At 51.6% G+C, this 13,151-nt stretch overlaps 1 protein-coding gene across 1 annotated transcript; it reads left to right on the forward strand.

Annotated features, from left to right (window-relative positions):
- The first annotated feature begins 3,141 nt into the window (after positions 1-3,141).
- On the forward strand, positions 3,142-9,479 carry Ucp2 (uncoupling protein 2). Its single transcript, XM_015477434.2, has 8 exons — positions 3,142-3,294; positions 4,095-4,252; positions 6,519-6,737; positions 6,894-7,104; positions 7,884-8,078; positions 8,154-8,255; positions 8,558-8,738; positions 9,094-9,479. The coding sequence occupies exons 3-8, from the start codon at positions 6,612-6,614 to the stop codon at positions 9,206-9,208; spliced, it is 930 nt and encodes a 309-aa protein (XP_015332920.1). The 5' UTR covers positions 3,142-3,294; positions 4,095-4,252; positions 6,519-6,611; the 3' UTR covers positions 9,209-9,479.
- Positions 9,480-13,151: the final 3,672 nt, after the last annotated feature.

Consider the following 13,151-nt stretch of genomic DNA (forward strand, 5'->3'; position numbering starts at 1 on the left):
TTTTCGGCGGACACATCTTTGTTGGTTTGTGGAGCTGAAGATCGAACCCAGGCCGCACTCATGTCAGGCGAGCGCTCTACCGCTTGAGCCACATCCCCAGCCCCGGGAAAGATTTTCTGCCTTAACTTCTGAGTATCCCCTCTGCTTCTGCCAAAACCATGTGCTCAATGTGTTTTTCTTTCCTGCTACAAGTATCTAGTCCCAATCCAGCTCTGATCTCCTCAGCTGTTAGCTGACAACTCCTTCTGCTTGTGGACAACACACAAAACAAATGCCTGGTGCCAGATTGATCAGGATTTAAATCAGGGATCAGGACTGTGTGACATTTAGGCAAGTCATTTTGAAGGAGGACCCAGTCACGGACCTGGCCAATTCCATTTTGTCCCTCTCTGACTCCATTGTCTCTTTTTTCTTCTATTTTTCTTGCAATACTGAGGACTGAACCCAGGGGCACTTTATTACTGAGCTACAATTTCAGTGAAAATGTTTATTTTGAGACAGTGCCTTGCTAACTTAGAATAGACTGGTCTTAAATTTTTGAACCTCCTACCTCAACCTGCAGAATAGTGACATACATACATACATATATATATATATATATATCACTCTCTTCCAGCGTTACCTTGGATTCTGGGAATAATAGGCCTGATTGATAAGCATAGTTATGACAAGGGACCCAAAATATAGGGACAGATCATCCACAAGACTGCCCCCCAAAGTGGGTGTAATTGCCCCTAATGAACTGAGGCTTCCGTACTAAGCAAGAGTAGTCATTTCATGAAGGGAACTGAATCGCCCTTTAAAGGGACCATGACCTTCCTAGAACTGTGGAGCTCCACAGAGCCAGTCCTGATACAACGATCAACCAGACCAAGGTCTGAACGAGATGACCTACTCTGCCAGCTATGAAAAACCTCCAGCCTTGCAAACTGAGGCCTTTGCATTTGTTCCCCTTTAAATTCTCGTGAGCCTCTTAAAGACAGATCTTTAGTCACGGAACCCTTTTATCTGTTCTTTCCTGCACAGCCATGCTGATTGAACTCCTTTTCTACCCTTCATCACTGCTCATCTTTTTGATTGGCATATAGAGTTGGGAGACCGAGTCTGATATACTGGGATCCCTGGAGCCCAGGTCTTTGTCCTAGGATTCTGGTAACAATTTAACCTCTTTGGGACTCTGTTTCCTCTTCCCCAAAATAAAAGTTAATACAGGTTTTCAAAAGATTATGTGAAATAACCACAATGCACCTGACACATAGTAATTGTACTCAACAAATGTTCCTCTCCACCCTATCCTCCTGATGCTAGATACTGAGAACTTTGATGATAGAAATGAAATAGAGTCACTTGAGTTCAAGTATACCAAAAAACGTTGAGTGGAGCCGATGTTGAGACCCACAGCCGAAGGGGCCCCAGCAAACTTCCAGCTGCCAGCAAACTTCTAGCTGCCGGCTGATGATTGGCTCACAGCGGCAGCAGCAACATCTAGCTGATTGGCTCCTCTGCGGTGATGCTCATTGGGCTGTTTCCCTGCCCTTTCAGACCAGGGAGCTGCTCATTGGGGGACTTTTTTGGCTCCGCCCACGTGACCCAGCCAATCGGCCTCAAGAGCAGGAGGATTGTGGGAGGTTGGAGAGAGAGGCTTGTGGAAAGCTGGTGGTGGCAGTTGGGGCTCTGAGGGTTTTTCCTGAGAGGTTGTTTTGTTTGGCGTGTGTGGTTCTAAAAATAAAGTTAGTTTCTTTTGACAAGTGGCTCCTGATTGTGCCCAGCCAGACTGCGGCAGGCCTTCACTTAGGAAGGGAGACTCGGCTCTGAGGGCAACAAAGTGTCAGGTTGGCTTGCTGGAATAAAGGGAAGGAGCTAGTTTTACAGGCTGCTTGCAGGTGTGGACTGGGGTTTTGGATGTTAATTGGCTTCAACCTATGAGAGTACTTTAACTGAAGTATCCTTGCCCTGTGTTAAGGATGAGTTAAGTGAAAGTATCCTGGCTCTAATGGTGTGCCTGGTGTTGTTTCAGGATGGAAAATGAGGCTTATTTGGTATCTGATAACTGTGAATTAAGGTGGGACCTTCTAACAGCAATCAGGCTCTGAGCCAAGGCCCCTGAGTGCATTTGCCCTTTGTCCCTACTATCTCACTCCCCCTGAACTTTCTACAAAGCACTTTCCATAGCAGTTAAAACTGTACTTAACCCGTACATAGAGGCCTTTGGAGGGAGTGATACCATAAACAAAGGAAATAGCTTCTTGCTCTTGGAGTGCTCACAATGTAATCCAGGAGACATAGTCCGTGCCCTGACTGAATACTTGAATCCTGTGAAGCAGACAAGAATGAAAGCAGAGGAAGGACAGAGGTTACACAGAAGTAGGGACTGGGAGTTCAAGGATAGAGACAGTCTTCCTTCTTCTGTTCCTCAAATGCATGTGTTGTCCTGGCCAGGGGACCCACCTATTGGTTGTTTTTGTGTATGTCATCCCCACAAGATCATCAGCCAGTTGAGATCCCTGCCCAGGGCTGAGCACCCAGATGGCTCGAGCCAGCTCTGCCTTCCTTTCATGGCGCCAGCGGCTTGTTTGCTCCTCCTTGCCTGGAGACAGGAGGTCACGCTTGGTGTCCCCGCCCCGCCTTTTATTCCCGGGGTCCCCAAGGGCAAGACTAGCACAGCAGCAGAGGAACTCCCGCCGCGCCCAGCTGTCGGCGACGGTTGCCGGGCCACCTGCTGCTGCAGCGGGATTGGCTCCTCCCCCACCCCAGGGAGCCCGCGCCTCCCTCCACAGCCTGGGGTCGCGGGAGGCAGGTACAAAGGGAGTGCGTGTACCCCCTGCAGCCTCTGGGCGGCTGGTAGAAGGTGCCCTGGCCAACAGCCAGAAACGTGTAGCCCCGCACCAGATTCTTCTTGCTTCCGGGCGGGCTGACCCCCCCGGAGAGGGGGAGGTGGAGTAGGGAGGAGCGAGGGGGCGATCCTCCGAGAAAGAAAAGGGGGTAAATACGGTGATGGCCCGCGCGGAAATGGGAGTGGAGGAAGGCGCCAGGCAACCTCCAGGAGGGACAGTTCCAGTGGAAAGGCGCCGGCTGAGAGTTCCCGCTCCCACTGTTGGAGCAGGCGGCTCTTGCCTGGCCCCGCCCCGCCCTCAAGCCACGCCCCCGAGGCTTAAATTGCGCTGCCGCCCGCGCAAACCCGGTTGCAAGCCCCGCTAAACCGCGCGTTGGGATCAAGCTGAGTGGGTGCTGCTTTCGCGTGACCTCCGCTCGCCGACAGAGTCGCCTACGCTCTCGTGTTCTCTCTGCAGCCCGGTGAGCGCAGCTCCAGCCCTGCGCCCGCCACACCTGCCCATTCCCGCTAACTCGGCTCTGCGGACTCTGTGCTCCCCGCTCTTTAATTATCTTCTCTCCTCCAAACCTAGTTTGTAGTTCTTATTGTCCTCCTGTGCTTTTTCTTTATCCCTCTTCTGTTGCCCTTTTCCCAGCTCCCTTTTGTCCTTTTCCTCTTGCGTCCAGTTGGCTGTAATTTAAGCCTTTCATTATTTCCCCTCAGCCACGATGTCCAGCCTGCCTTGAGTGGGGGTCCTCCGGGCCTCTGTGATGGCCAGGATGATCCTCCCCTGGGGGCTCCAGGCCTGTGCCCGCAGCGTCTTTCCTGGGGCATTTCTGCTGGGAGGAGGCTTTGAGCTACTTTATCCCGGCCCACTACCAGCCGCTCCAGGCCCCTGGCAGTCCAGATCTGGACCTTAACCAACCCCAAAGAGAGGGACTGTCCTATCATGACCCCCCCTCACAGTACTCCTACTCAGCAAGTCTGCTGACTGTTGAGTGATACCAGCCTAGGGGACTATCAGGAAAACAAGCCTGCAAGAGAGCCAAGGTTTGATACTAAGCAGACAGGAGAGAAAGGACTTCTAAGTTGATCCCCCACCCCAGCCTGTGTGTGCATCTAATTAGTCCCTGGCTGCCTGGGTGGAATGGGCCCCAACCCTCTTCCCCCAGATCAATGACTGAGTGGGCTTTTGTGTCTTAGGCAGGTGGTCCTTGCTGGGGTGTGGTCTTTTAAGGTGGATTTCTCCTTTTAAACTTTCTCCCTTTGCCCTCACCCACAGGACACATAGTATGTCCTTTAGGTGTTTCGTCTTCCAGCCATTTTCTATGGAAAACCAAGGGGATCGGGCCATGATAGCAGCTGGCAACTTTGAAGAATGGGACGCCTTTAGAGAAGCTTGATCTTGGAGGCCTCATCCTGAGACCTAAGCAAAGCCGGGTAAGAGTCCAGGATAAGGGAGTGGTCTCCTATTGCCTTTCTGCCCTGTTCTTGTGTCAGCAGCATATTGACAAAAATAATTACTGTTACCACCCAGTGAAGTGGCTCTTCACAGTTCATTGAGCACTTTCATCATCCTTGATCTCCTCTAGCCCTTAAGCCAACCTTGCCAAGCCAAGGATGATGGTCCCCATTTTATAAAGGAGGAACCTGAGGCATATTCAATGGCCTCAAGTCACCCTGGAAGTCAGCAGGAGATCGAAGACAAGAATCTATTGTTCAAACTTCTTATTGTTGACTCTAGCTTTTGACTATCCCTGTGACTGAGATTAATAGTCAAGTGAGTGTACTTTTTGAGCTCTGAAACTGTTACTTTTTATCCTGGGACTACAAAATATGATTAATTCTAGGCCTGAGTTTTACTAACTGTTCTTAGTAGGGTTTTAATACTTTTGCCACTATACCCACCCCTCTCATCAAAGACCTGACCTTTGGCAAACCCAAGTCAGCATTCAAAATGGCAGCTGAGCCCCTGTCCACTTGCCTTTGAGCTGGGTAGCAGCTAGCCTTCTCTGGCCTTCACAACACCCTGCAATCCAGTTCGAGTGATAAGACTCTCATATCTGTGCCCAGAGAAGGTACATCAGCTGCCTGATCCTTCTCAGAACTGTTTGATTGGCATGAGAAAAGCTTCCTTGTGAAAGGTCCTGTCTGTGCCTGGGGCTGAAAAAACAGGAAGAAAGAAATGACAAGTTGGGCAGCAATGCAAAACAGCATAAGCTTTGGAGCCAAGAAATGTGCTTCCCAAGTTGCCTATCTAACATAGAAGTAAGTGCAGGTGCCTCACAGGGCAACTGGGAGGTCTAAGTGAGCTAATAGAGTGCCCCAGGCAGTAAGGTGGGATAAAATGTGGAGCACCCTCTGGGGGAATGAGGTATCAGCAGGAAAGCTGGGGAGGCAAGGAACTCTATTAGCCCATTCTGCCATCTGAGCATCAGTCTCACTGAGCCTCATGTGATCAGACTCCATGGCAATGTGAATCAGGTCAAGCCCTTTCCCAATAGGGGTTTTTGAAGTAGTTGTTTTGGTTAGTTGCATTTTGATTTCCCCATTTGCCCCAGCCATCTGAGGTGACTCAGGAGGAAGAAGCTGGGTGAGCTCTTTCCCTGGGTCACAGGCAACTCCCACAACGTCCTCCTCAGGCCACCCAGCTCTTACCTCCTGAGGCCCAGCGACAGGAGCAACCAATCAAGCTGAGCTCAGAGCAGCTGCTCCTGTGTAATCAGGGAAGGAGAAGCAGGTTACCCTCCCCCTCTGGGGTGCTGGGCTCACTTCCTCCTGGGGCAGCAGAGGAGGGTGGTGTTCTAACTCTGAGAACAAAATGGAGCTTTTGGTTTCCTGTATCATTTTTCAGAGCTCTGACTTGCACCTCCCTTCTCTACTTCTCTTGTAGAGGAGCAATCCACCTATTGAAGGAAAGTGTAGGCCAGGAGGAGCCCGGCACTCTATATTGCTTCCTCTCAGGCCTGGGAATTGCCCAACATCCTGTAAGACTCAGCTTACATGGTCTAAAGTCTTTTCTGATCACCCCTCTTCCTTACCTGTTTCCCTGAGAAGTTATTTGTCCCCTTCTTTGTACAGCAGCTAGAATTCCCTGCCCATCCTGGTGCCTGAAAATAAGGCCCCTCCAGGGTGAATATTGCCCCCTGTGTCTCAGTGAACCAGTGCCCAACAAAGCAGGCTTGTTGAACGATGATTAGAGAACCCAAGCTGTGTGGGAGCCTGGAAGGATTGAATTAGTCATCTCCTCCCTTCCTTTTCTTCTCTTCAGTAATTTCAGACCCACAGGAACCTCTCCTGCTTAAAAATCTGGAACATAAGCCTGTAGGTCTTTGCTTGTCAGGTCGTGGTCTGGCAGAAACCTTTCCCTACTTCTGCCAGCCCTCCAGAGAGCTCCATGAGCAGAACTGTGGAGCAACCCCTGTTCCAACAGACCAAGAGTGGGGTCAGTGTCATGAGGTAACACTGGGATCACCGGGATCCTGACTTCCTGAAAGAAGCAGGAGGGAGTCCTTCACAACATCTGAACTCCTTGGGCAGGAATTGCTTCCCTAGCCCCCACTTGAGTCACTTGGAAGTTAACTCCTGTTTTCCCTCCTAGGGCTGCTGAGTCCTGCTTAGGGGATTTGTTGGGAAAGGAAGGGGTGGCGAGCAGGGAGGGCCTGGGGGCACTGTTGCTGATGGGGCTTCTCTCCTTTTGGCTTAGATTCCGGCAGAGTTCCTTTATCTCGTCTTGCTGATTGAAGGTGCCCCCTTCTCCAGTTCTTCATCTCCTGGGAGATAGCAGGAAATCAGAATCATGGTTGGGTTCAAGGCCACAGATGTGCCCCCTACAGCCACCGTGAAGTTCCTGGGGGCTGGCACAGCCGCCTGCATTGCAGATCTCATCACTTTTCCTTTGGATACTGCCAAAGTCCGGCTGCAGGTGAGGGAATAAGGCAGAGGGAATAAAGCAAGGCTGCCTAGGGGTTCTAGTGGTATCCGATCTGCTCCCTCACGCAAGGGGGGTGTTTGGGAACATAGGAATGGCAGGAGATGGGGAGGCAGCCTGTTTCTATAGCTACCTGTCTTGACCTTGCAGATTCAAGGAGAAAGTCAGGGGTCAGTGCGTGCTGCAGCCAGTACCCAGTACCGTGGTGTGCTAGGCACCATCCTCACCATGGTGCGCACTGAGGGCCCCCGCAGTCTCTACAATGGGCTGGTGGCCGGTCTGCAACGCCAGATGAGCTTCGCCTCTGTCCGCATCGGCCTCTATGACTCTGTTAAGCAATTCTACACCAAGGGCTCTGAGCGTGAGTGTGCAGCTGGACCTAGGCCTCTGGGTCTTGCCTTTATTTTTTCCTTGCTGATACATAGTACATGTAGCTGAAGAGCAATTGTAGGCCCCATCATCCCTAGGAGGATCAGAGGAATGGAGAAGTGGCAGGGACCCTAATTCTAATGATTTCTGAGGACTTGGGCTATGTCAGGCTCTGAACAGGACACCCTCCCGTGACAGTTTTCATCCCACCCTGGGAATAGGTAGAATTGTTGCAGTGTCACAGATGAAGAGGCTGAGCCTTGAAGTGGAGGGCAGGACTCAGCCAAGGGCACACAGTGGGGAGCCAGAAAACACAGCAAGATTCTTGCCTCCAGGGCCAGCTCTCCTGCACTTCACCTCTGTGATATGCCCTGGTAACCCTCCATTTCACCCATGAGGAAACAGAGCTCAGAATCACCTGGCAGGGAGTAGATATGGGCTGAGAACCCAAGTCTTAGGAGTCCCAGTCTATCAAGAACCCACTTCTCTTAGCCTTGGATTTTGGTTAAATGGAAATAATTCTGACTTCTCTTAGCCGTTGAGCAGGTTAAATGAAGTGTATTTTAAAAGAAAGCCCTCTTACTCCTTGCCTCACCCTAGCAAACAGTAGAGACAATGATACTGTGTTTGATGTGAGAAGTTCTTAGAACAAGCGCTAATCTGGACCTTATTCCTGAAAGTCAGACCATGTGACATGGTTTGAGTGAGGAGAGAGGAGGTGAGAAATGAGGGCAAGCCCATCCGGTCACTGACACCATGGTTCGCCCACAGATGCCAGCATTGGGAGCCGACTCTTGGCTGGCAGCACCACCGGTGCCCTGGCTGTCGCTGTGGCCCAGCCTACAGATGTGGTCAAGGTCCGGTTCCAAGCTCAGGCCCGTGCTGGAGCTGGCCGGAGGTACCAAAGCACTTTCGATGCCTACAAGACCATCGCCCGAGAAGAAGGGTTCCGGGGACTGTGGAAAGGTGTGTACCAGATGTCTCCCCTTCCCCTATCTTCCTCCCCTTTCCCTGGTCTCATGCAGGTTCTCCCTGTTGTAGGGACCTCTCCCAACATTGCTCGTAATGCCATTGTCAACTGTGCTGAGCTAGTGACCTATGACCTTATCAAGGATGCCCTCCTGAAGGCCCACCTCATGACTGGTAAGTTAGGGTAGATGGTGCAGGAGTGGGGGTAGGGGACTGGTGGCCTAAGGCCACATCTTTTCATTCTGTTTGCCCTTTGCCTGTAGAGGGAGTTTTATTTTGTACTTACCCTATGGAAGCTAATGGGGATGAAGATCTTACTTGGCACCTTGAGGATTTGAGGCAGGATTGACAAAAGGGCTTTTTAGGTTCTCACAATGGAGTCTCTTTTGACAACCATGAGCATCTTAGTTTTAATTCTCTTGCCTCTGGGATGGTGGGTGAGGTGTGCTGAGTCCTTGCCCACTGCTCCTTGGCAGATGACCTCCCTTGCCACTTCACCTCCGCCTTTGGGGCGGGCTTCTGCACCACTGTCATCGCCTCCCCTGTCGACGTGGTCAAGACGAGATACATGAACTCTGCCTTGGGCCAGTACAGCAGCGCTGGGCACTGTGCCCTTACCATGCTCCAGAAGGAGGGGCCCCGAGCCTTCTACAAAGGGTGAGCCTCTGATCTCCCAGAACCACTCCCCAATTCCAGGCCTTCTAGCAACCTGTACCTATCACAGGTGGGAGGGAACCACCTATAACAAAGTGTCTAGGTATTAAAATGAGGACTCAGGGCAAGGGGTGCTACTCAGTGGTAGAGGGCTGGGCTAGCATGCATGAGGTCCTGGGATTAATGGCCAGCACTGGGGGTTGGGGGAACCACAGGGTGGGATTCTTGCTCATAGTAATAGCTGTGGGCTCAGTTCACTGAGTCCTCCTTGGAATAGAGCGACCAGCTCCGATTGGATGCGAGGGCCCAGTGGGAAAAGCCAGGGATGCCCCTGTGACCTGTGTTTTCTCTCCTCTAGGTTCATGCCCTCTTTTCTCCGCTTGGGCTCCTGGAACGTGGTGATGTTTGTCACCTATGAGCAGCTGAAAAGGGCCCTCACGACTGCCTGTGCTTCCCGGGAGGCTCCCTTCTGAGCCTCCCCTGCTGCTGACCTGGCCACCTGGCTTTGGCTTCTCCTCCAGCTGCCCTGCTTCCCTTTCCTCCTTCCCTCCCCCACCTCTTCCTTCTGCTTCTCTTCCCTCCACCTCCCTCCCTGCTCCCATGTTCCCACCCCGTCCATTACCTTATCTCAGGACGCCTGGTTCCAGCTAGGATCCCAAGCCTTCAGTCCCTTAAGAAGTTCAGCCTGACTCATTGTCCTCACCCCCAGCCAGCCTGTCACCCATAAAGCAAGCTCAACCTTGGTGTCTCTTCCCTCTATCATAGCGCTTACCAGAGGTCTTGGTCCTCTGGACCCTGGTGGGTTGGGGAGGAGCCACCTGACTTCAAAAAGGAATGAAACCCACTTTCCACCTCCATGGGGGCCCCTAGCCCATTTTTCTCTCCAGACCCAAACCCTGGGCTAAGGTGGCAAGCAAAGAGCAGCCCAGAGAGACAGCAGTGGCTTAATCCTTGCCTCCCCATCCCTTGCTGAGCCTGGTGACCCAGTGCCTACCTTCCCAGCCCCCAGCTGGCTCCAGGCCTATTATCCTGCAGGGTGAGAGTACTCTGTCTTCCCTGCATCTCCTGTACTTTTTGGAAGATTTAGAGGACGTTGAGAATGATAGATGCAGTGGGCTTATTTTATTTTTTATTACAAACGGCAAAACCAGCCGGGCACAGTGGCACACACCTGTAATCCCAGCGGCTTGGGAGGCTGAAGCAGAAGGATCATGAGTTCAAAGCCAGCCTCAGAAAAAAGCAAGGTGCTAAGAACTCAGTGAGACCCTGTCTCTAAATAAAATACAAAATAGGGCTGGGGAGGAGTGCCTGGAGTTCAATCCATGGTACCCAAAACAAATGGCAAGCCCACCTCTCCAAAATCATAGTCCTTGATAGAACAAGTGGGGCTACCTCCCACCCTCCCCTGTCACACCCAGAGGAGAAACTGTTCTGAACTAGGCACGGGTTGGGTTCAGGTTGCAGAGCAAACATCCTGCTTATGCTTGCCTGGGTTTGGGGCTCAAAGTGTCACCCTCTCCCCAGATTAGGGATACCAAGGAGACGTTGACAAGTCAGGGCTTTGGCTGCACAGAGGTTTCAATCTCTACCCTCAGAGGCAGGAGAGCAGGTAGGCAGTACTACTTCTGTTTCAAAGGGTGAGGAAATGAGGTCCCGGCACAGGTCTGGGCCTTTAGAATTAAGTCACCCAGGTGTCTGAGGACTGAGACACATTATGTTGATAGACACATGCAGTCAGCAGCTGAACTGGGACTAGGACTCAGACTTTCCCCTTGCTAGACTCTTCCCCCAGGCACCAGTGTTGAAGGTCCTTAGGGAAGTGTGCTTGCAGTATGGAGCCAGGCCCAGAGAATGAGACCGCCCTTCTTTCCCCAACCTAAAGCAGCTGACACTTCCTGTCCTGATTAGCCTATAGGTCAGAGCCAGAGGCTAAGCCCCTCTGCTTGGCCAAGAGGTCCAGGATTCCTCATCTTATTTCCTACCTTCTGACAAACTGAGCTGAGGTCTCATAGTCTGCAGGAGGGACAGGGTTGAGTGCCTTTAGGCAGCAAGCAGAGTGAGCCTGCTAGAGGGAGTGGTACCGGCAGAACCTGGTGAAGTGATCTGCCCAAGGAGGGTCACACACCTGGGATTCCAACAAGTGTGTTTCACTCCCCATGTACCTTGGACTTGTCCGGAAACGCTTCCTGGAACCCTGGCCCCCAACCTGGGGGCTGCTCTGCTGCAAGAAATTGACATAAAGAGATCTGGCCACTGCCCTGTGTGCCCTCACATTATCCCGTGAGGTGTGCTGTTAATTGTTATGCACTGGAGGAAAGGGACAGCTTGCTGCCCTAAGCATGTCTGTCAACAGAGCTAAGCAGGCCAGCTGGGGGTGAACTGCCTCAGCTGCTTACTCACCAGCCTTGTGCCCCAGACACTGGGGTGAACACAAGGCTATCAGACTTCCGTATAGTTCCGGGCATGACCTTGGAATGACAGCTGGAAGAGGTGGCAGGGATCATTGGAAGACACAGTAGGCCTCAGTAAAGCCTGTAAGATGGCCTGTGATAAGCCTGCTTTACCTGACTCATAGGCCTCAGAGTGGTAATGGAAATCTCATAGAGGTCTATCCCTGGGCCCAAGACCAGGCTTCGTCCAGAGCCCACCATAAGGATCAGAAGCAGCCATCCTGGAGAAGGCCCTGCCCTCCCTCACCCACCCAAGTCTTGTATTCAGAACTGAGAGACAATTATGACACCCCTCCACCTAGGTCCTGCCTCAGAGGGCAGTCTTTCACTCCATCTGGTTTTCACAGATGACCTGCAAGATGCAGGTTGTAACCTTCACCCACAGAGGTGAAGTGATTTGCCCAAGGTCACATACCTTGTAGTCTAACAGGTGTTTTTGACTCCCCACATATTTGAGACTACTGTGCTGAAATGCTTCCTAGAACCCTGGCCCTGGAGTCTTTATCTCAAGATCTTTCTGCTGCTCCCTTCTCCATGGCAGTTTAAAAATGGCTGCTGAATCTGAGCACAGTAGCAAATGCCTGTGCTACCAGCTACTCAGAAGGCTGAGTCAGGAGGATTATTTGAGCCCAGGAATTTGGGCAACATAGTGATATCCTGTCTTCACTACCCCTCCCCCAGTACTAGGGATTGAATCCAGGTGCATTCTACCACTAAGATATTCCCTAGCCCTTTTTATTTTTTGAGGCAGGGTTTCACAGAGTTACTGAGGCTGGCCTCAAACTTGTGATTCTCCTGCCCCAGCCTCCCCAGTGTTGGGATTATAGGTCTGTGCCACTGCATCTCTCTTTTTTTTTTTTTTTTGGTGCTGGGGATTGAACCCAGGCCTTGTGCATGCAAGGCAAGCACTTTACCAACTGAGCTATATCCCCAGCCCAAGCATTATCTCTTAAACTAAAATAATGGTTGCCAAGTTCTGAGTTCCCACTTTAGAAACTTAAGCTAATATGGTATTTTGAATAGGGAGATCCCAAGCTATGTAGATGATATGGGACCTATTCCAGCACATCTGAAGCCACCCCACAGAAGAGGCCACCTTCTTTCCATGACCCTGGACCTTTTATAGCCCACATTCAGACTCCAGAGAGGGGACTCTAACCCCCAGCACAGTAGATGAGCATGGTACACTGTTGCTGGCTTTGGTGGGGCAGGTGTGGGCCACATGGGTCTAATTGGGCCTGGAGGTCAGAACCCCTCCAGGCCAATCCATAGCAATGCTTAATGCTCCCTGAAATCCAAGCCTGAGTTCACCAAGCACTTCCACATCAATGATCCCAATCCTCAAGCCCACAAGGGGGTATGAACTCTATTTTGCCAACAAGACGTGGGCAGTAACTGGTACAGGGAGGCAGGGGCAGGGCTGGGGCCAGAAGCCAGGTTTCCTGCCTAGAGACAGCCCAGAACCCACTTCACAGGCAAGAGAATTAAGGCTGGGGAGGGAGAAACCAAAGCCATCCCAGTGCTTGTGTTCTCTGTGTGCTGGTGAGTGCAGGAAGTGACTGTTCTGATGACAGCTCTTTCACTCCCAGTAAGCTGGGACAAACATTGTTGTGGTTCAGTTTTCCTGTCTCTATAATGTGACATACCACATTCCAGAAAATAGCCCTTCTAAAGATTGTGTGTCATGAAAAGTCATCAGAGCTGAGAACTCAGAGGCCACACAGCCCTGCACCAAGGTGGAGCAGCAAGGCCCTGAATCCTCAGGGACCTGCCCATGAAGCCAAGTGTCCAGCTTCTTGGTATCCGCAAGAAGACCTAGCAGGGGGCTGGGGATGTGACTCAGTGGTAGAGTGCTTGCTGGGCGCATGAGGCCCTGGGTCCCATCCCCAGCACTGCAAAAAATAATAATAAGAAGAAGTAAAAATAAAAATGCCAGCAGGAAGCTCCTCCCAAACGCTCTCCAGGG

The sequence above is a fragment of the Marmota marmota genome, unplaced genomic scaffold, assembly GCF_001458135.2.
Source record: "Marmota marmota marmota unplaced genomic scaffold, marMar, whole genome shotgun sequence".
NCBI classification, from domain to species: Eukaryota; Metazoa; Chordata; class Mammalia; order Rodentia; family Sciuridae; genus Marmota; species Marmota marmota.